Source organism: Talpa occidentalis, unplaced genomic scaffold (genome assembly GCF_014898055.3).
Source record: "Talpa occidentalis isolate TD23 unplaced genomic scaffold, MPIMG_talOcc4v2.1 talOcc4.9, whole genome shotgun sequence".
NCBI classification, from domain to species: Eukaryota; Metazoa; Chordata; class Mammalia; order Eulipotyphla; family Talpidae; genus Talpa; species Talpa occidentalis.
The window spans coordinates 21,552,049-21,576,272 of record NW_023605305.1 but is presented as its reverse complement, the minus strand read 5'-3'; the positions used below and the strand labels follow the sequence as shown (position 1 = coordinate 21,576,272).

Below are 24,224 nucleotides of genomic sequence, written 5' to 3'. Positions count from 1 at the left end.
TGCTGGTGGTTTAGAGGCAACTGCTGCTACCATTCTTTGTAAGCATACAATGATAACCTTACTCATTAACCCACCAATTTATATCAAACTTTCTTTATTTTACTTACACTTCTCCTTATCTCTCAAGGAGAAAAGGAATCTCTCTGCCTTACACTGGAAGAGATCATGGGAGTGGCTGCTTCTCTTCCTCTGGCCTTAAGTTTGAGTATCATACAAATAATAATCACAAAGTGCTGGTAGTTCACCTTATTTTAAAACAACTGTGTCTTAGTTCTTGGATTTTTTTTTTTTTAAAGATTTATTTATTTATACAAGAACCAGGGTACAGGCCAGATATGTGGGAAGGTGAGAGGATTCACCAGAGACAGAGAGGGAACAGAAGAGGCAGACTGAAATACACTGCTGAGGGGAGCAGCGGGCGAGACAGGAGAGGTCTGCTGCACCATATGGGTTGTTCCCTGGCCGGCCTAGCATTGAATTTGTGCTGCAGAGGCTGCGATTGCTTCATAGTGTGGTGCTTAACCCCTTGCGCCACCAGGGAGGCCCAGTTCTTGGACTTCTTGATAAAATTCTACTCATTTATTCTCTCATTTATGAATATCCTTTCACATTTAGTAGGGACTGGAAGTAGCAGACACAGGATGGAAAAACAGGAAAAGAAGAGCTTATGTGTCAAACACACATCCATCCTTGTTTTCATGCTTATTTGTGGTGCATATTAATCAAGATATTTCACTTTTTCAGAGAACTAGTTGCTTCCACTAGTAAAAGGAAACCTGTTGCTCAGCCTCTTCCCCAGCAAGTGACAGTCTCCACGTCTCACACTGGCTGAGAGCCCTCGGACATGGTGACAATGCAACAGTAACACAGCATCTGTTATCACTCTGACTGCAGCAGGGTCAATATGATTTCTTGACATGACCCCCTTCCTAGATGAGTAGTTTCATAACATCAGGCTGAAGATGACTATCAAATAATGAGAAACCATATCAAATAATGGTTTCAAACCAGGCTCTTTAGTGAGAAAGAAATAAAGCTCTCAATATTTTCTAGCTAAAAGGTATTTTGCATAAAAAATGAAAACGAAGATGGTTAGGAATTTTCACAAGGGAATCTCTTAACCTTGCCAATCCAAACTTCAAATTTTTGTCAAAATGTGTGCTTGTCTCTCATGCCAGGCAGGAATCACAGAAGACATGACCTACACAGATCACTGCTATGGCAATATATAGAAAAGTGGAGACAAAAAAGAATGACTACTTTTAGTGAGCATCTTACCTTTGATGAGGTACAAGAATATTATTGATTCCTCCAAGTTTAACATTTATCTTTAGGCACAGATTTGAGAGAGTCTGAGGAGAAGTTTTTATTACATTCTTGACTTGAACACACTGTGTAGCCATACCCAAAAGTGTGTCTCCTACACGTTTCACTTCAGCTATGGAACAAATGCAAATACTTCTAGTTAGAAAACAGATAAAACTTTACTAAAAATAAGCTACTATGTTTCACTCCTTGAAATACACTCTTGTATTACAGGATACCACAAATTTTACCAATACAAAGACAATTCTGTTAAAAGATCATATAGATCCTTATAGTGTTTGTTGTACTCACTTCAGTAACCTTCTCATTTATATTATTTAATGCAGAGGTAATTATAGCATATGTATAGCTTTCAATCTTATTCTTTTTTTTTTTTTAAACAAACACTCCAATCTTTTAAGTCTTTTTTTTTTTTTTTTTAGATTTATTTATTTATTTATACAAGCACTGGGTACAGTCAGAAGCACGGGAGGGCGAGAGAATTCACCAGAGCCAGAGCGGGGAGCAGAGCAGGCAGAAGGACCGAAGTACACTGCTGAGGGGAGCAGCGGGCGGCAGGAGAGGTCTGCGCGCCATGTGGGACCCTCCTCCGGTGGCCGGGGAGCAGCTGGGGATCAAACCGGTGCCGCAGAAGCTGTGGGCAGCTTCGCAACCCAGCGCTCAACCGCTGGGCCACCGGGGAGGCCCCTCAATCTTATTCTTTAATCCTTAAAAATACAGAGATATTACAGCGCAAACAGGGTTTCTGCTCCATCCACTCTATCCCACTCCTGTCATTACAGGTACCATTAAGGGCTCAGTATACATAACTTCTTATGTATAAAACACATGGAAAACATTTGAAATGAGTATTGAGAACACACTAAATATTCTATTTTACAATTTGTCATTTTCAGTTAATAATATAGTATGTTATGAGTCTTAATATACAGATTGGCTTTATTATTTATAACAGCAGCAGTTATTCTGCTTTTAAATGCCATAAGGTGTTTAACAAGTCATACCCTGGAGTATTTTTAGCTTATTCCAGATTTTCATTATTAAAACAATGCTTTGAATAATATTCCTGTACATTTATTTTTGTTTGGTTATGTAACTATAGTTTCAGGCTGAATTTCTACAAGTAGAATTGAAGGGTCAGAGGTAAACATATTTAGCATTTTAATAGATACTGACAAACTGCCTTCCAAAAAGTTTATTCATTAATTTAACAAGTAGTTAAAGTCCAACAATACATGCTAGCACTGGGCTGGGTTCTGGATATGTAATGATGAGTTAACAGAAACATTATTCTTGCCCTCATCGAGTTTATAGTCTAGCCAGAGAGATAAGCATTAATTAAATAACTGCCAAATTTAACTTACAACTGTGAAAGCAACATAAACAACAGGTACAAGGTGCTATAAGACAATAAAAGAGAGACTTTGACCTTGTCAAAGGGGTTAGGCAAAACTTCTCCAAGGAAGGGCTGTCTGAACTAAAATTCAAAAGAAGAATGTGCATTTACTTGGTGAAGGGTGGAAGGTGGGTTATGAGAAGCAATACAGGTAGAAGGAGGAGGATGAGCAAAGAGTTCCTGTGGGGAAAAAAGAATATACAGTGAGATGAATCCTGAAGAGGTAGGAAGTTCTGGATTTGAACACATAATCCTTTAAGAGATTGTCTTAAATATCAATTACAAAATGAAAAACTGCTGAGGTGGGGGTGATAGGGAAGGGAATAAAGTCATATTGTATTTTAAAAAGACCTCACTGGATTTCAATTATAGCTCCAATATATAAAAGATGTGGAAGTCATCACTCCAGTCCTAATAGCAAGAAAAAAAGCTGAACAAACTGAAAATCAATGACTTTTCTTAGCAATATCAGAGAAATTAGGTCACAGAGCAGAATGCCTCCCCTAAAACAGGTGAATATGGAGAATCACAGCCAAGATCAGCTTATTAGAAATAGAAGTCAATAAAGCCAGTAACTGGTAGGAACAATTACAGAGTTGACTACTATAACTCAACAAGAAAAAATCCAATTAAAAAATGGCCAAAGGACTTGAATACACATTTCTCCAAAAAAGATACACAAATGGTCAATAAGCACATGAAAAGATGCTCCACATTATTAATCACTAGGGAAATGCAAATCAAACTCACAATGAGATACCCTTTCACTAGGTACCCACTAGGATGGTTATTCTTAAAAAAACTGAAAATGACAAGTGTTGGTGAAGTCATGGGGAAATCAGAACTCTTGTGCATTGTTAGTGGGAATGCAAAGTTGTACAGCTGCTACGGAAAACAGTATGGCAACTGGTTAAAAATTAAACAGAATTACTATTTATCCCAAAATTTCACTTCTGGTAAATACATCTAAAAGAAGTAAAAGGATGGCTGGTACAGACTGCTGTATAGCCTCATTATTCACAACAGCTCAAAGGTGGAAGTGAGCAAGTGTGCCAATGATGGACAAATAGGTAAACAAAACATGATGTGTGTATGTGTGTGTGTGTGTGTGTATATATATATATATATATATATATATACATATATAATGGAATATTATTCAGCCTAAAAAAGGGAGAAAATTTGACACAACCTAAATTAACCTAGAGGATATAATGCTAAATGAAATAAATCAGTCACAAAAGAACAAATATCATATGATTTATTTATACTAAGTAACTAAATAGTCAAATTCATAGACAGCAAATAGAACAGGGGTGTTTAGGGACTGGGGGAGGGAAGATGGGCGCTAGTGTTCAATAAATATGAAGTTTCAAATAGGAATGATGAAAAAGCTCTGGACATGGGTGGCAATGGTGGTGGCAAAACAATGTGAATTATTTAATGCCACTGAACAGTATACTATATGTAAAATGGAAAATAATAAAACTACTAGAAGATAACAGAAAAAATTTAGATCACTTTGGACTTGAAGTAAGTTTTTAAATAAAACACCAAAAACATGATCTGTGGTAGAAAAAACTGGCAATGAACTTTATTAAAATTAAAAACTTGTGCTCTATTAAAGATGCTATTGAGAGTGAAAAGACAAGCCATAGACAGGGAGAAAATATTTGCAAAATACATATTTGACAAGGAACCTGTATCCAAAATACACAAAGAACTTTTAAAACTGAACAATAAGAAAACAAACATCCCAATTAATTAAAAATGGACAAAAGCAGCTGGAGCACTCTCCATTGCTTCTTCAGTGTGGAAGGATGTCTGTGTTGAGAATAACCACTATGACTTCCAGGGCTTTGTTGAAGCCTCAGATGCAAGGCCTTCTGGTCAAGCATCTGAGAGTTCCTATTGTTGGAGCAATCATTGTGTTCCGGGGGTGGCAGTTTTCTTTAAGTTTGAAACAAGAAAGAAGGTATATGCAGATTTCTACAGAAATGATGATTCCATGAAAGATTTTGAGGTGATGAGAAAGGCTGGTTATCTTTCAAAGGGCAGAGTGATCTTGAAATATAAATTTCCACGGGAATTTTTCACTGACTTATATTCCTGCACTATGAAACATGAGTATTTGGACAAAGAAATAGCTTCTTTTGGTAAACAATTAAATATTATGGGAAAAAGGGCAAAAGATTGAAACAGACACTTCACCAAAGACATGAGACATTAAATAAGCATATGAAAAAATGTTCAACATTAATCATCATTAAGAAATTATAAATTCAAGTGAGATACCATTACATACCTATATGAATGGCTATAATAAAAAGAAAGAAAGAAACAAACAAAAAAACTGACAATACCAAATGCTGGAGAGGAAACAGAGAAATAGGAATCCTTATTCACTGTTGCTGGGAATACCAAATGGTAACAGCCATTCTGGAAGACAATTTGGCAGTCTTACCATATGATACAGCAATTGTACTCCTAGTTGTTTACCCAATCAAGTTGGTAACTTACATGTACACAAAAACCTGCACATGAATGTTTACAGTAGCATTATTCATAATGCTGAAAACTGAGAGCAAACAGTATGTTCTTCAATAGGTAAGTGGATAACAAACTGTAGTACATTCATACGAATATTATTCAGCATTATAAGAAGTGACTTATTGAGCCATGAAAAGACAAGTAGGAACCTTAAAAGGATATTACTAGGCAAAAGAAGCCAACCAGAAAAAGATACATACCAGATGACTCCAATGATACGACATTTTAGAAAAGGCAAAACTACAGACAGATAAAAAGACCAGTGGTGGTCAGGGACCTGAGAGAGGGAGGGAGGGAGGGAGGGATGACGAGATGGAGCACAGGGGATTTTTAGAGCAGTGAAACTATTCTTTGATCCTGCAATAGTAAGATACATGACATCATGCATTTGTCAAAACCCACAGACGTGCACAACACAGAGTAAACCTCAATATAAACTGTGGACAATAATTTATCAATATCTGTTTATTAAATGTCTCAACTAATCCAAGATGTTAATAGAGAAAACTGAGTGGAGGGTAGGCATATAGGACTATAGAATATTTGCTAAATTATTCTGTACATCTAAAACTGCTATAAAAAACAAATTCCAGTCATTAAAAAAAAATTACACTGGAAACCGTGTAATGAATGGACCAAAAGTAAACTAGAAGGAATGCAGGAAAGTATAACAGTTTGGAAGCTGTGATAATGCCAACTACTTCTCTCCTCAGCGGTGCATGAAGACCAAATTTATTTACAGTTTTGCCAAAAATGGGTACTGTCATTGTTGGTGAAATTAACTCATCATAGTTTATATTTCTTTTTTTTTTTTTTTAAAGATTTACTTATTTATGCATACAAGAGCTGGGGTATAGGCCAGAGATGCGGGGGGTGAGAGGATTACCAAAGACAGAGTGGGGAACAGAACAGGCAGACTGACTGAAATACACTGCTAAGGGGAACAGCAGGCGAGTCAGGAGAGGTCTGCTTCGCCATGTGGGTTGCTCCCTGCCCGGCTGGGGATCGAACTTGTGCTCTAGAGGCTGCGGATTGCTTAATAATGTGGTGCTTAACCCCTTGCGCCGCCATGGAGGCCCAGTTTATATTTCTTTAATGACTAATGAGGCTGAGCATCTTTTCATAAGATAATTGACCACTTGTTTTTCTGTTTTATGTCCTTTGTCTATTTTTCAGTTGTTTTCCTTTCCTTGCTGATTTACAAATTCTTTTGAGTTTAAAACCTTTGTTTCATCACGACTTAAAAAATATCTTTTGGATTTTATAACCACCATTTAAATCACTGTATATTATTTTATCAACATACTATATAATTTGCTCATTGTTTACAACCATTTCTTAGATTTTCTAATATTAGGTATTATGAAAATTTTGTACATAGAAAATTTTCTACATTATGTAATCTTTCCATTGAACATGTTTTTTTTGAATTGAAAACAGTCTTAGTAGATTACGAATACATTCTTTTACTTTTAAGGGAAAGGATATTATCAATTTATACTGCCATCAGCAATGTATTAAAATACTAGATTCACCATGTTACTGAAAATCACTAGAAATTAATTTTAAAAAATATTTGCTAATCTAATAGCATAAAAATTTCCCCCTTACTAACCTATACTTTAATTATTGGTAAAAACTAACATATATTTACTTGTTTTGTTCTTTCTTGAGAAGTTCTGATTTTTATTCTTTGTTAATTTATCTAAAAGAATATAGTAATTTTTTCTCTCTGAACACAACAGAGCTGTATGAAAATTTTAGTTAATAAAAAACTAGCCTTTGTTGTCTCCCTTTGCTACAAATATTTTTCACATTCTATTGGTTTTCTCTGAATTTTAGTTATACATATATAAATTTATTTACTTCTTACAATTACCTTGCATGGGTTAGGGATTATTAGCATGCTATATTCACAGTAAGGAGCCTAAGGCTTGTGACATTAAGAAACTCAGATTGCACAGGTAGTACTCCTGGCAGTACTTGGTATTAAGCAGCAGAGTTTGACTCCAGTGTGTGCTTTTTAACCACTACATTATACTTGTACTCAAATAATCTTAATAATTTTTAATAGTTCTTCCCTTAACCATTATTTTGTAATGCTTCCTTTACTGAAATTCTTCTCACAGGGTCTCTTTTTGGTTTAGTTTGCTCTATTGATTTATCTTTTTAAAGTAACAATACAATATGGCTATACATATAGCTGTAAGATGTTTTATTGATGTTTTAAAATTTTTCTGATGCTTTAAAGTTTTACAATATGGTTTTAGCACAATTCTAAAAGGAATGTCAAGTATTTGGGGAAAATGCTATCTGAAGATATCCTTACCATACACTGGTGTCTTCCCTGGCAGGATGACAATAATGAGCTGCAGCCCAGAGTAGGTGTTCTTGAGATGCCGGAACATGGGCTCCACGCTGTCTGCCCCCTGTGCATATTTGCAGAAGCAAGGTTGACCCTGGATGGGCATCCCTGCATCTTTAGAAATCTTTCGCAGCTGGTCTGTGAAACCCCTAGAAGGAAGAACACTAAAAATAAAAATTTCGTCTGGTCATAAATATCTACAAACTAGTAAAGGAAAGTTGGGGAACGGTGCATGGAAAATTAAGCAGAGATTTGTGAGCTCCACGCGTAAAGAGGGCTCCAGACTACTGATGATGATTAAGGACAACATGGTTAGTAATCTATTTTGCAAAAAATATTATACAAAAAATTATTATACAGTTATATGGCATTTTACATTACAGTTTACAAAGAGCATTAGTAATAGATTATGCTGGTTAGGAGCTCAGCTCTAGAGATAGCACTATTGGCTCCAATCCTAGTTCAGTTATTTCCTAGCTACACAGTTTTAGACAAAATTTTTACTTTTCCTCATCTGTAAAATAATTACTCTCATTACAGGGTTGGTGAAAAGATTAAATGAGATAATTAAAGCCTTTACTTAGCACACTGCCTAAGATATGGATGGTATAAGCTTGAAAAATCTTAGCTATTGTTTATTTTCTAATTTGAGCTTCACAAGATTCATTAAACAATGCTTAGGTCAGGTATTATTCCCAATTTAAAAACCAGGAAACAGTTTCAGGGATATTAAGTATTTGATCAAGTTAAATGGCTGGATAAATAGCAGAGAGAGAAATATGACCTAGCCCAGACTTTCTTTCGATCACATCACCTATCTCAAACTAGGATAGCAGGAAAAATTGTGCCCTCAAGGGGGTGTGTGTGTGGGGGGGATGCATGTTCACAATTTATATATATTTTAAATGAAAACAATTAAAAACAAACATGGCAGGAAGAACTTTAATGTACTTTTGTTCCATACTGAAAAAAAAAACCACCCAAAAAGCAAAAGACCAATGATTTCATATTTAAATAAAATTCTGTATTTTGTCTAGGATAAAGGAGCAATGATATTGAGGTTTAGCAAAAACTTTACCTGTTTTTAAAACCATATTTGTTTTTAAAATAAATATGGCTCGAATTCAAAAATCTGAGTTATCTTTGCTCAAAAACACCTTGATTCCCTCAGGACAGAGATCTGTAGGGATTCTCTTCTTTTTTTCCTTACTAGTATTTAATTCAAGAGGTATGGTGTTGAATTTTGTCAGTCAGCCTGAACAAGAACGGTAGCCCAGTGATTCTGTAACTTCTATCCAGTCATGAACAACAAATGTAAAATGAAAAGATGAACTGTAAGTCTGATGAACAACTGAGGTACTTTCTTTGGTCTCTCTGGAGGTCAAGTAAGATAACTTATAGTAAACTATGCTTACAGCATCTTACTTGAAAGAAGGGGTATTAAAAACTTTGGGAAAAAAATGTGCTAAGTGATCATTAAGAAATACACTTAAAATTTGGAGTTAATAAAGAGCAATGAACAGAATTAAATATATATACATTTTATTTCTTACATGAAGGAGGCAAAGCAAATTCTGAATTGATTGGAGTAAATTGCTTTCTATACTACTCAATATTTATTATGGGAATATATGCTATTGAATCTATTAGTCGAGATTTAAATTAGACAATAATTATTTTCGTAAGAAAATGAAATTCTAGGACCTCCCTGGTGGCACAAGGGCTTACGTCTCAGCACTATGAAGTTATCAGCAGCCACTATAGCATGAGTTTGAGCTCTAGCCAGGGAGACAACCCACATGGTGCAGCAGACCTCTCCTGTCTCACCCACTGCGCCCTTCAGCAGTGTATCTCAGTAGATCTGCCTGTTCTGCTCCCCACTCTGTCTCTGGTAAATCCTCTCACCCACACCCCCTCCATACCTCTGGCCTATACCCTAGCTTTTATATGCATAAATATATGCATAAATAAGTAAAAGCAAATCTTTTTTTTAATAAATCTTTTTTTTTATTTTTAATTTAAGATTTATTTATTTATTTATACAAGCACTGGGTACAGTCAGAAGCGCAGGAGGGTAAGAGAATTCACCAGAGCCAGAGCAGGGAGCAGAGCAGGCAGACTGACGAAGTACACTGCTGAGGGGAGCAGCGGGCGTGGCAGGAGAGGTCTGTGCGCCGTGTGGGACCCTTGCCGGCGGCCAGGGATCAAACCAGTGCTGCAGAGGCCGTGGGCAGCTTCGCAGCCCAGTGCTCAACCGCTGCGCTGCCACCCAGTAAAAAGAAATCTTAAAAGAAAATCAGACTCTAGAGGAAAGATAAGAAATTTAGACAAATTATTTTTTAACACAATTCTATTTTATGCAGAAAATGGCAAGTGCAAATAGAGAGGATACTGGGATAAAGTAGTATGTTTACAGTTAAGAGAGATTACTTCTAGCATCACTAGGCACAGAAGATTGGATATTATTCACATGGGGAGAGAAAGGAAGCACATCAGTAAAGAGAGGATGAGTGGAAATGGAAAAAAATACAGGAAGATAGGGATACAGTGTTTCCATTTCTTTGTCCAGAAATGTGAACATAGAGAAAGGACTAAGAGGCAGTGAAAGAGTTTAAATGTTATACTAATTGTTAATGTTACAGGTGTCCCCACCCTTGTCCATGGGGGTTAGGTATTTATTAATTCTAATGGTGTCTTCTCAGTCATTACTTTCCCCAAATTTATAAGCCTCAGTGCATGCCTGAAACCATGAATAGTATTAAACTATAAACAGCAGGTCCTTGAATAACGTAATTTCATTTTAATGCTAATGAGGAAAAAAATAAGCGATTTTTAGCTGGGCCACTATTTCTGTGGACTTTGCATGTTTTCCCCATGTCTATATGGATTTTCTCTGGGTATCTGGCTTTCTCTCACATCCCAAAGATGTGCACATGAGATTAATGGGCAAGTCATTGGTCCAGCCTGAGTGACTGTGGGTGTGAGTCTGCCCTGTGAGTCCAGTCCAGATTTGGTCCCATCTTGCACCCTGAATTCAGCAATGTGTAACCCTGAACTGGAATAAGTGGACTAAAAAATACATAAATGGATGAAAATAAGCTACTGCTTAAAATTACTAGAGGTGTTTTGGGTCCTTATTTAGAAGTTTGGTGATTTTTTTCTTTTGACCAGAAATATGCTGTAGGAACTTAAACTCATTTATATCACCGAGCCTCTGGTAAAATTGCTTGTTATATGTTGTTTCGCTTAATGTTGTAATTTCCAAGAAAATATCAATGGCATTAAGTGAGGATTTACCGTACATACTATGTTTTTTCATCTACATACATACCTATGATAAAAATTTAATTTATAATTTATACCTAGTAAGAGATTAATAACTTATAATAAAATAGAACCATTACAACATTCTGTAATAAAAGTTATGTGAATGTGGCCTCTTTCTCTTAAAAAGTCTTACTGCACATACTATATTTGGACTGCATTGATCAGGCGTAACTGAAACCTCAGAAAGCGAAACCATGGATAATGGGGGGCACTACTGTCTTCTTTGTCAGATAAGCCTAAAAGTTCTGGAGGGCAGTTACAAGTGGAGCTGGTACTTTTTCACAACATTTTGGCACCTCAAACAAAGTGGCAGTAATAGCCCTTCAGACTGCTAAAGTCCCAAAGACCTGAGAGTTCCAGAGAAGAGTATTGAGATAAAAAAGAAAAGAAGCTGAGGGTCTCCATGGTGGCACAAGGGGTTAAGACGCAACTTCGGAAGCTATCTGCAGCCACTGTAGCATGAGTTCGACTCCCAGCCAGGGAGGTGACCCACATGGTGCATAAACTCTATACTGAGGCAACACTGGTTAATTATTGGCTGATTTAACTTGAAATAAAAAATCTAAACACAAAAGGTCCTAAAACCAAATTAATGACATGCCTTACTTCAGTATTTCTTCTCTGCACTGCCTCTGTGTGGCAAAACAAGCTATAGCCCACATTTTGATTTCAACTCCTGTGTGGAACTGTTTCCCTCTCATGTCCCATACTCCATGGCTTGGTGTTGCTACTGTCCGATTCTGTAGAAAAAGATGGAAGAGAAATAACAAAGTAAAAAAAAGAACAAATACTTAAAACACAATTTAGTAGCTGAAAATAAACATTCTGCAGAACAGATATATATCTGTTTGTATACAACAGATTGTTCTAAATCAATAGTGTTATGTTTTTGTCATAGAAAGATAAAAATCTACTAAACTCAAGCAAAGGCTTGAAACAAAAAAAAAAATGTCGGAACAATAAAACATTTTCTAAATTCTGATTCGGCTCTGATGCCCTTTTTCCACACATAAGTCTATAGTGAATAATCTCTCAAGGGGCTTACCCGGCCTCCATACTGCAGCATAGGTGCTGGAAGCACGCGTCCCGTCACATGGGCCATTTCATCCCGAACTTTAAACTGAAACTCCTGAACAAATGGATCTGTTTCATAATTTGCACTTCTTACCTGACAACAGAAAAGGTGTGCAGTTACTTTCAAAGTTCCCGCCAATTCTCCTATTGTACTCATTGGAATCCTCTGTTCTTTTTCTCCACTATGTCAACAATCTTTTATAACAGGTTGAGTTAATGGTGCCCAAACTGCAGGAGGTGTGTGAACCACTTGGTAATTTATAGAAAATATTGGTGTATTAAGTTGAATAATAAGAAATTTCAATTATTTATGATGAATGTAAATGGCAACTGAATTCAATATGTTTTGGGGAGGGTGATCTATAGATTATGAGAAATACCTGACCTAGTAAGAAGTAAGAACCTCTAATTATAGACTCCAGGTACATACTGTTAAGCTTTATATTTTGGTAATCCTAAGGTTTTTCCCCTAATTACTTGATTTATAATTATATATTATAAATTTTTTTTTTTTTTTTTTTTTTTATAGAGGCATGCTTTATTTATTTGTTTGCTGGTTTGTTTGTTTTGTTTATACATGCACTGGGTACAGTCAGAAGCGCGGGAGGGTGAGAGAATTCACCAGAGCCAGAGCGGGGAGCAGAGCAGGCAGAAGGACCGAAGTACACTGCTGAGGGGAGCAGCGGGTGGCAGGAGAGATCTGCGCACCATGTGGGACCCTCCTCCGGTGGCCGGGGAGCAGCCGGGGATCGAACCGGCGCCGCAGAGGCCGCGGGCAGCTTCGCAACCCAGCGCTCAACCGCTGCGCCACCGGGGAGGCCCTATATATTATAAATTTAGAAGGCTAGTGCGATGATCAAGAGTAGGAACTCTAGAATCAGAACAACATGGACTCAGATTCTGTCACTTGCTTAGCTATCTGGAGTTAGGCCACCTTTCAGCTTTATGAGTTTGAGTTGTATCCTCTATAAAGTGAAGACTATACAAAATCTACATTTTTTTAGTCAAAAGTATCATGAAATTAATTATATGAAAATTAATTATGAAGCATTTAGTACCATGCATATCACACAGTCAGGTCTTGGTAAATAGTGTTTGTTATTCTTTATTATTGGCAATAAGGTATGAGCTGACAGGGACATGGTTCTTTAGTAGTTCACCCTCAAGTGCCTTATTTCTCATTTCTAGAGTAGGTACTAACCAATCTGCTAATTTCTTCTTGTCTATCTGGTGCAGATCTTGCCGTGGCTTTGATCATGGTGGAAGTTTGATTGTCTGTGAGCTTCTTGATACATCGCTGTCCTGCCACAATATTACAGACCTACAAATGAAAAACAGTTTTGTTGGAGATGTACAGATCTTTTTTTAAACTTTCAGTGTTACTTACATGTGAAATTAAAATTTAAAATCTATTTTTTTAAACTGCTTCTTTTTAATACCATGTTAAGTAAAAAAGTAATAGACAATTTTGCTTTCCAGTATGATTATGATTAGGTTGAAATATAAAAAGGCTAAAAATTAGTATAACAAAAATGCTAACAGTGGCTACACTAGAATATTAATATTGTGGATGAATGTTTTTTCCATTATTATTTCATTACTGACAATTTATAATAAATTAAAACTTAAAAACAGTTCAAACTCCAACATAAGTATGAGATTATGAAGTAAGCTATACGCCAAAAGAGACCCTAGCAGAATTATGAGTAAGAGGATACTAATAAGCAGCCTGAACACATTACTTCTAGTGGCAGGTAGGTATGTTTCTGCTCCTGCCCCACTTGCAGACAGGGAAGGTGTGGGTACTTCAGCTGAAGAGTATATTTTTCTCTGAAATACTGTGCTACTGTTCTCTCCACAGTTTGGCCATTTTCTAACTGTAAAGGAAAGCTGGGAAAAAAAAAAAAAGCATTAGCAACCCTCATCTCATTATGAGTCAGCAAAACTCCAAATCCACTAACTAGAGCAAGCTGCCTCACATCATCTCTGCTCTGACAAATACCAGCTTTTCTTACGTTTGGTGACTGGCAGGCCTTCTTGTTACATTACAAACACGGTATTTCCGTCTCATTGTTCCACAATGAGTCACTTCAACCTTCAAACCTGTTCCCAACAAGAAAAACCAAGGTTATAAAACTGTCACATGCAAAATATTTATAGTTATCAAGCCTGTTCAGTACTATAAAAATTCAAATTCTAAGCAGACAGAAAATCTGTGATACAGAATATGAGATATCAAACAAAAGATTTAATCTATAACATTGCTAATAATGGTTATAGTCATGATAACTTTAAGTCTACCTTTTCCTATCCTATCAAACTCTGCGCATTAAAAAATAGAAATCATAAGAATTTCAAAGTCTGCAGGTCAAGGGACAAGGTTCTCCATTAACTAAAAAAAACCCTGCTTGTAATAAATTCAGGTATTTACGCTGGGAGAGGGAAGGAGAAATGAAGGAGTTGCAATAATTTTCAAGATATTCTATAGCCTTCAAATTATGTGCTCTTTCAATAGCCCAGTCATCACATACTGACTGAAGATCAGAATTTTCTGAAGCCCAAACAAGAATTCCTTTAAAATGTTTTAAGGCATTAAAAAAAAAAATTCCCAGCCTCTTTAATAGAAGTGGAGTGATAATTTTGTTCAGGTATAATATACTGACATAGCTCCCCTACTTTTGTTGATTAGTAATCAAATGCTACTAAAATAATTCCTAGAGCAGATGATCTACATTCTTATGGAAATCCTTGATCCCTCTGAGAATCTGATGAAGGCAAACAACTCAGAAAAATACACTTATATAATTTAGCATATGATTTTAGATGTTCCTGGATCTTTGCAGTTCATCTATGGACACTAGAGGTTTGAGGATCCAGGTCTATTTAGAAAGTGAGGCAATGGGCTTGAACTACCTTCTCTGAGATGATGGAATGCTTTACATATATAGCATATATATGCTAATATGGTAATCACTAGCAATATGTATTACTGAGCACATGAAATGTGGCCAGTATGTCTGAGAACCTGAAATTTTATTTAATTTACATTTACATAGCTACTTGTGGCCATTGGCTACTGTATTTATTGGTCAATATAGTCCTGGAGCTACCTAAAGAAGAGTTAATAGACACAGTAGCTACTCATAACACAAGCAACTCCATTTCTATAGCAGAGACCCCAAAAGAAAAAAATAATCTAAAAAGGAGTTGATGGAGGGCCACTTTTTGTTCCTTGATAGTATTTATGGTTATTATTGGAGCAATACTATTGAATCTAGTGGATATTAGATTTAGGAGTGCTTGGATCCAGGGACACTACTTACTATCCTATAATACTACAGTATTACCTCCCACTCCCAAGCACAACAAAGAATTATCCAGCCCAAAATATCAATAGTGCCAAGGTTGGGAAACTGTTACACTAGAGCTTATTAATATTAACTGCAGTTCTAAGCACAAAGTTAATTCACAGGAGTATTTTCTTCAGATACAGCAGCACAAATTAGCATGTTAAATGGACACAATGTCACTGTGCCAGGATGGCGTGGGCTTTTCTTGAGGAGCACTATTGACTGAATCAGTGAGAAATAGCTTTTAATAGTAACTGCCTTTATAAAACTAAAACTTTAGATCGATTAAAGTATTTACTACACTTCTATACTGTAAAGGAGATTAAAATTATTATATTTTGGGGAAAATAATAGAAAAAATTAGAATTTCTATCATCTGCATCACGTAGCAATTGGTTTTTCAAGTCTTCCCCTTGAATTAAAAACATATTAGAAAGGTTCTATAAATTTCTAAATACTGACATAAATTGGTAATTTTATATATATGGCACTTTTTACCATACATGTCATCCAAAATTTCTGCTGTTTAACTATGATGATTTATTGGACAAAGAAACTACCCTCAAGTTGTTAAATATTCAGGAAATTTTTCAATGGGAACCAAGTGAATATACTAAGGAAATCTATTAATTATAGCATTTTTATTAGTATTTTCAGTTATCATCAAATTCCATATGCAAGCTAAAAATTAAACCCAATATACAGGACAGCACACCTAACTTTGATACTCTTGAGTTACTGTAGCAGGAATACACGATGTACTTTAAAAATCCCTCTTAAATAAAAATCTTCTTGGCTTTGAATGGAAGAAAAAACCATCAGTTTGTCAATTAGATTCAACTCAGGTTTTTCTATCCCAAATCTGGTGGGCACATATACCTAAGAACTAGACCCAAATCAAGGGATTAGCAAAAAGTTGAAATTAAAAAAAAATGGACTAGATAATTCTCTGCCCAGGACCCTCCCCAAACCCACCATCCAAGCAAAAATATTTTTTGGCTTTAATAAATCAAAAATTTAACCTATAAACTTGGTTTTACCTTCACTATAACATCAACTTTATAATGCTTTCTAGTCATATTTTCAGTCATTTCTTTGGGCCCCTGAGCAGATGAAGTTAAGATCGATCCATGCTCTTCGGGCAGCAGGTGAATCCTTGTTCTGTACATCTTGTATTTTCTGTGATAGAGTGGTGATATGAGTTGATTGCATAGTTACCGCAAAATAATGTAAATGATTTCATGGTATCAGAGGTGGTAACTAAGAAGCAACTCCACTGGAAACCATGGCATTTAGATGATCACATATTAATGGTGGGTAATGCACTACCTCCCCACAATGCTAACTGTGCAGTTAATACAGATTATGAAAGGACAATGGTATGGTTGCAAAACAGTAATATATAACAGTTTCTATTTTTGGCACTTAAATAACTTGAGATAAATGGATGCTTATTTTCAAAACAGGAAGAAGTGAATGTTTAGTACAATGACTACCTTTCTCCTAGTTACTGAATGGCATAGAATCAATAATTACTGGAGTAAGCAGGATGTATTCAGCTACTCTGAGTTGGGGAACTGAAAGATGTTCAGTGAACAAATTTTAATGTTACATTCAAACCACAAGCTGAAAATTATCTTAAACAAGTAAAACAAAATAAAACAATTATTTCTGACCATTTAAGATCTAACAATATAAATAGAATTTATATTACTTTTTCTATTTGTTAAATATCTAATTTTCTTCATGTCTAAATAATAAAGAACTGAATACACTGGAGTCACATTTTACATACAATTAGGTTCTAAAGTCATGAACAGGTGAGAATTTTAGATAATCAAAATTACTTTAGAAAAATCCCTTAAACTGCTGATAAAGTACAGCATATATGAAGATATATATATACACACATATAACTGCTAATGTCTTTAGAAATGTACCTATATATAAAGAGCAAATATGTACAAAATATAAATTTTGGAATACTATTACAATGATTTTTTTCTTTTTCTCTTTGGAAGACCATACAGAGATTAGTTTATGGTAATAAACCAAACATATAATACAGAAGCACTGTACAAATTTTGGCAACTAACTAAAATAGTTGAGATCAATGATCAACTATAGAATGCACATGAAGTAACTAAATTCTAACTCCAGAACAACACATAAAACTGGCTAGCCCCATATCCAGAAATTTTTAAAGGAATATTCTGCCGTCATTGTAGAAAAATAAGAAGTCACTATAGTAGAGTATGTTCATAGAATTACTCCAGTTCTGAAGTAACAATGTTTTTAGAGTAAGCTTCCTACGTTTGGCAGTATTATAGAACCATTTTCCCATTAGACACTTTCATATTTTCACTTAATAAGGGAAAATATTGACCAAAAATTAGCTGGTATTGATATTAATTCAACTATTTTGCATCCCTTTCATTCAAACACTGCCTAAAATGTTATGGTGATGAGTTCAATGTAAGGTTTTATAATTGATCTACATTCTTATTGGTGATGTTACATGAATAGATTTTAATTACGAAAAATGTTTCAATAAAAGTTTGTTACATCCATGCAGTTTATAGTTAAGCTCTTTTAAATGCTAATTAATTCACCTTTTATCTCTTTGGTGAATTTTACCCGATGAGAATCAGTCAGAGGTCTTGGCTGTTCATCAATATTATGAATGTCAAGAACTTCACACATGAACTGAATTACAGGTTGTGCTTTGTAGAAGGCAGTGGCAGAAACTAAGAAGAAAAACACAAATAGTACAAATTAATCTTTCCTTAAAAAATTCAGAAACAGGATCTCAGGCTACATGACAGTTAGCTTAATTACACTACAGAGTTAAAATTATCCTTTATGTACACTTAATTTTAAAATATTACCAAAATTAAGCACGATCAATTTGAGCTCTGTTTTATTGGAAGATAGGAACAAGTATAGAAAAGGCAGATACTAGAGTTTTTTTTATCATCTCCTTCATCATGGGTAAATGAATCATTCCTTTCTCTACTACAATTACAGAGAAGTTTTCTGGGTAGGAAATAAGAACTGTAAGGGGATAAAGCAAGCCAGAGCCCCTCAGCATTTGAAGAGATTGGCTACTGTTTCTTAAACAAAACTTTCTATGCTGCCCTAGACTGTTCTAGTAAGAGTTTTCCCTGTCTTGTAGATTTGAGAACACAGTGATATTATATGTTACTGCTACTAATCTAAGCTACAGGTAGTAAAATTAAGGGGTATCTGGCCAATGTTATTGAGCTACAGTTGGCAGTTTTTTCATTGTGAACTAGCACAATTTCTTAATCTCAGGTTTTGGAACTGGAAGAGTTTCACTAGTGGTTAGTAGGTCTACACCACTCATTTCTTTAACTCACACTTACTACTATTGTGTGCTATAAAGACACTGGGGATATGGTGAAAAATAAAATCAAAATAGACAATAAGCTATATGCCATCATGTTATTTTTCTATTTAAAAAGCATGCCCATCACCTGCTAAACTAAGTGTAAACATTTTATGTGGTATTCTTTCTTTCCTTCGCCTTCATTTAGGATTAAATAAACTTCATAAAAAGTCCCTCACCTCGAGATACTTAGCAAGGTTTTTAACAGTATCTTCGCATATGTGTGGGTGTTGAGGCTACTAATATTTTTTATTTACTTCTCTTTATCTTTAAAATTTCATTTTAAATAATGAGCACACATTACTTTTTCTTTATTCCAGAAATAATATATGAATGAAGTCTCATAAAAATTTTTGAAACAATATAGAGTAAATACAGAGTAAAGACTTCTTCTGGTCTCATTTCCATCCCGTCAAGGATCTTTAAGAAGTAACCACTGTAGACTATGGTGATGGTACAGGGGTGATTTGGTGGTGGGAATTTTACGGGGACTACATCTAAGAAGAGAAAGGATACATTGTACAAAAATGAAGAATGATATAAAATATTAATAAAATTTAAAAATGTAGCCATTGTTAATAGGTATGTACATAAACTGTTCTTTTAATATGCACTTGTAGATATAAACATACAAACATACAACTGTTTATAAACATATAAACATACAACTGTTTTTTACATGACATCAGATAATAAAAGTTCTATGACTTATTTTCTTTCTCTCTCTCTCTCTCTCTCTCTCTCTCTCTTTCTTTTTGTGGGACCCTTGCCGGCAGCGGGAAATGAACCAGCGCTGCAGAGGCTGCGGGCAGCCATGCAGTCCAGCGCTCAACTGGGCTTATTATTATTATTATTATTATTATTATTATAAGTAATATTCTTTTGAATGGCCTCATATTATTTTATGACACGGGTGGCAAGATAAATTAGGTGAATATATTCTCTCTTACTGTATTAATAAAAAGGACACAAATGTTAAGACATTAGAAACAGGATTCTGGACTTTGATTTTTTTTTTTCTTATTATATATCTTAGATCTACATGTACTAACCTGGAACCATATCACTCTTTAGTTTTTTAATTTCTTAAAAGTAAACAGATAAAAGGGCCTCCCTGGTGGCGTAAGGTGTTAAGCACCGCACTATGAAGCAATCCAAGGCCTCTGAGCAACACATATGGCGCAACAGACCACTCCTGTCTCACCCGCTGCTTCCCTCAGCAGTGTATTTTAGTCAGCCTGCTTGTTCTGTTCCTCACTCTGTCCCTGGTGAATCCTCTCTCTGGCCGCCCCCCCCCGCCGCCCCGCATCTCTGGCCTGTACCCCAGCTCTTATATGCATAAATAAATAAATCTTAAAAAACATAAACAGATAAAAATAAAACATATGGTGAGTAAATTCCTTATTTTGCCTTTCCCTTAGTCTTTTCCACTGAATTAGTAACTACTAAATTCACAACTAATGTGTCTTATACTACAGAGTTCTATCTACTAAACAAGCATTCTTTACCTTGTTTAACATTTTTCTCTACTGTTTCTCCCACTATGCTTCTAATAATTTACTATTTACCATTTTCTCTATGGAAATATGTGCATTTGAGGTGAAAATTAAAGTTAGTAATAAAAAAACTCTTAGAAAAGATAGGTTGAAATTAGTAAGTATAGTTTAATTAAGAGTGACTTTCAATGAGCAAAGATCTGTTTCTCTACCCCTTGGCTGAATTCTTAACTTTTTATAAATATGTATCTCTAAATGTCTGTATCTATATAGATATATGCATTTTATCCCTTTTCCCCTTTCACAAATTAATTTCAACTGAAAAGTAATGTTTACATCTAACATAAAAATCTATTAATATACCACATATTAAAGAAATAAGCATATAATCATTTCCATAGGTGATGGCCCCCTAAAAGCGTTAGATAAAATTCAACACCGTAACTAATACTCGTATGTACAAAGATTAAAGGGAATATCCTTACTTTGATACAAATTAATTGCCAAAAAATTATAGCAAATTCAACCTAATTAATAGGACGTTCTAGCTAGCACAGTTAATAGAAATAAGAGGTAAAGTAATTGGAAGGCAAGAAATGAAATCATCATTTTTCACAATTCAATTGTCAATATAAAAAATAGAATAAAATCTATAAATAAATCATATGGTATAAGAGCTCAGCAACCTTGGTAGATTTTTAAGATCAACATACAAAAATAAATTTCATTCTTACAGATGAGCAACCAACTTAAAATTAATTTTAAAAAAGATACCTCTTAAAATCACAGCAAAAACATAAGGTACATGGCATGACAACCATACAAAAGCTGTATAAGATGTATAGAAATAATAGGTACTTACATTATTGAAAGTAATAACAAAAAATCGAAATAAATAGAATATACCCTATTCATGCAAATTATGTCCAAACCATTCTGCAAATTCAAAGCATTTCCACTTAAAATACCAATAGAATATAAACTCAACCTCTGGAACTTAAGCTAAAATTAACACAAGTAATTGTTTAGACATGAAAATAAGTAAAAGTAATGAAACAAGAACAGCCAAGACAATTTTTAAGAATCAGGTCCACCCTAACATTCATCAAGATTTATTATTTATTCAACTGAAGAAACTGGGCAATAAATACAAAGAAAAGCAGAATAGACTTGAAAGCCTATCTCACATCATATACAAAAACAAATATCTATTTAAAGAACTCAATAGGAATTTACAAGAAAATATAAAATATCCTTATGATATTAAAGGAAGAAACTAAACTCATTAAAGACAAAAGATACCATAAACAAGGCTAAAAAAAAAAAAAACTTACCAAGCTATAGATTGGTAGAGGATATGTGTAATATGATTAAAATATAGAATATGTAATGAGTTCCTATAAACCAAGATAAAGCAATCAAAGCAACAAAGTGTATGAGTATGCATTTCATAGGAGAGAAAATCTAAATGTCAAAAAATGTAAAATTTCACAAATTGTTTGAAATAAGGAAGTCAATTAAAAAAAAAAAACCCACAATACTGAACTGCCATTTTATACCAATCAAGATGGGCAATTAAAAAAATTTCAATATCAGTAGCACAAACTGATTAGCCAGTGGTGGCAAAAAAGTTCTTATCTAGGTGTGGGTATATAAATTGATAGGAGAGAAAATGGTAGTATATACTAAATTTGAAGATAAATTTTCAACCCTGCATTTACACTATACTGGAATATGCTAGAAAAATTCCATATCTGCAAAAGGAGACATGAATAAGAATGCTTATAGTAACGTGTTCTTAACAGTAAAAAGAAAGAAAACAACCTAAATATCCATCAATAGAATTGATAAATTTGTGGTATATTCATATAATCAAATCTAATGGGCAAGTTGTAGAATTCAGGTAAAAGAACTTAAGAATGTAGAGATATTACTTGTGTGGAGTTTGGTATATAATGATATATCATCAATTAGATTACCAGTATCTAAAAGTGTATAATATACACTTAAGGAAGGAATTTTTTTTTTTTTACCAAAATAGACTAGATATGCAAATTCCAATGGATAATGTTTCAATTCATGAACACAGTATATCATGAAATTTATTTTTTTTAAGACTTTTTTATTTATGCATACAAAAACTGGGGTACAGGCCAGAGGTGTGGGGGCTGAGAGGATTCACCAGAGACAGAATGGGGAATAAAACAGGTTGACTGAAATACACTGCTGAGGGGAGCAGCGGGCGAGTCAGGAGAGGTCTGCTGCGCCATGTTGGTTGCTCCCTGGCCAGGAATTGAACTAATGCTGCAGTGGCTGTGGATAGCTTAAGAGTGCTGAGACTTAATCCCTTGTGCCACCAGGGAGGCCCTGAAAATATATCTTTTAATTTTTGTCAGTTATTAACTGTTGCATGTTTGTTAACCATGCTTATTTTCTTTTCTTAGGTAGCAGAATTGGAATAATAAAAAAAGGGGTTTGGAAATCAAGCAGAATTGGATTTTAATTCTAGCTCCAGGGCCTTTCCAGCAGTGCAGCGGGTTGAGGGTTGTCTGCAGCTTCTGCCTGCAGCATGGGTTTGATTTCCGGCTGGCCTGGGAGTATCCCACATGGTGCGGCAGACCTCTTCTGTCGTGCCCACTGCTATTTTGGTTGTCTGCCTGTTCTGCTCCCTGCTCTGTCTCTGGTGAATCCTCGTACCCTTCTGCACTTCTGGCCTGTATCCCAGCTCTTGTACAAAAATAAATAAATCTTAAAAAAAAAAACAAAAACAAACAAACTAGCTCCAACAACTGCTAGTTAAGATTTCTCTGATTTTCTAATTATCCAACTGCAAAATTAGAACACCACCTACTAATCATAGCATTTTCTCCCATTCAGCAGACTGCCTTTTCATTTTGTTGAGTTTTCCTACTTTTTGAATTTTAAATAATTGTGAACATAAAGCATGTAATCTTGTTGATACTAGAATATTGTTTCTAACTAATAAAGCAAAACTAGTTTCCTTCATTTTCATTGATCTAACACTGAAGAAATGTACAATTAATCCACTCTAATTTGTTGGTGGATGTTGTGTTTATATTTCTCTTTGGCTACTAAAAATTTTTTTTTTTTAAAGATTTACTTATTAATGCATGTAAGAACTGGAGTATAGGCCACAGGTGTGGGGAGGTAAGAGGATTCACCAGAATGGGGAACAGAACAGGCAGATTGACTGAAACACAATGCTGAGGGGAGCAGGGGGCGAGACAGGAGAAGTCTGCACCATGTGGATCAGCAACCTGGCTGGGGATTGAAGTCATGGTGCAGGTGGCTGCTGATAGCTTCACAGTGCTGAGATTTTCTTTTTGAAACAATTATTATGAAGTTGTTTCATCTGAGTTACCAACTTGATATAAAGTTGTTCATAATGTTCCTGTGTTAATCTTTCCACGCTGAAGGATCTCAAGGGATACCTTCCCTTTCATTCCTGATACTGGTAACCTGCATTTTTCAATTTTTCTTGATTAATCTTGCTAGGAGTTTATTACAATTTTTTTGAAGACCTGAGTTTTAGCTTCATTTATTTTTTGTCTGTTTTGTATCCAATTAATTTTTGCCCTGATCATTATTTTTCTTACCTTCTACTTACTTTGGGTTTATTTTTTCTAGCTTAAGACAGAAACTTTGTACAGTAGCCAGCCTCTAAGATGGTTCCTAATAAATTTTACCTTGTAGAATTTGCGCCTTTGTGCAAATGACTGATGAATGTTAAGGGATTTGTGTAACTGGTAAGAAAGAATGTAACTTTTAGTGGTAGGCTTTAATGTCATCAGTTGCCGCTTTGCTGTCACAGACTGCTTGACAGTCACAATGCTATGAGGATACTTAACCAGTCCTGTTGTGAGGTCCACATGGAAAGAAATTAGGCTTCCAGCATAAAGTGGATACCAAG

General features: G+C 35.0%; 1 protein-coding gene across 8 annotated transcripts in view; it reads right to left on the bottom strand.

The window, feature by feature from the left end:
* The window catches only part of LOC119235091 (protein argonaute-3), a 51,769-nt gene that overhangs the window by 9,632 nt on the left and 17,913 nt on the right, over positions 1-24,224 (bottom strand). For 7 of the 8 annotated variants that reach the window (XM_037498153.2, XM_054691759.1, XM_037498156.2 and 4 more), the window contains 8 exons: positions 18,001-18,135; positions 14,054-14,141; positions 13,781-13,928; positions 13,240-13,359; positions 12,010-12,132; positions 11,571-11,704; positions 7,602-7,786; positions 1,279-1,438 (listed from right to left, as the gene is read on the bottom strand). In XM_037498153.2, the coding sequence (XP_037354050.1) occupies positions 1,279-1,438; positions 7,602-7,786; positions 11,571-11,704; positions 12,010-12,132; positions 13,240-13,359; positions 13,781-13,928; positions 14,054-14,141; positions 18,001-18,135 (1,093 nt within the window). Of the gene's footprint in view, positions 1-1,278; positions 1,439-7,601; positions 7,787-11,570; positions 11,705-12,009; positions 12,133-13,239; positions 13,360-13,780; positions 13,929-14,053; positions 14,142-16,428; positions 16,568-18,000; positions 18,136-24,224 lie in introns of those variants that run through there. The other variant, XM_037498161.2, reaches the window with a different exon arrangement.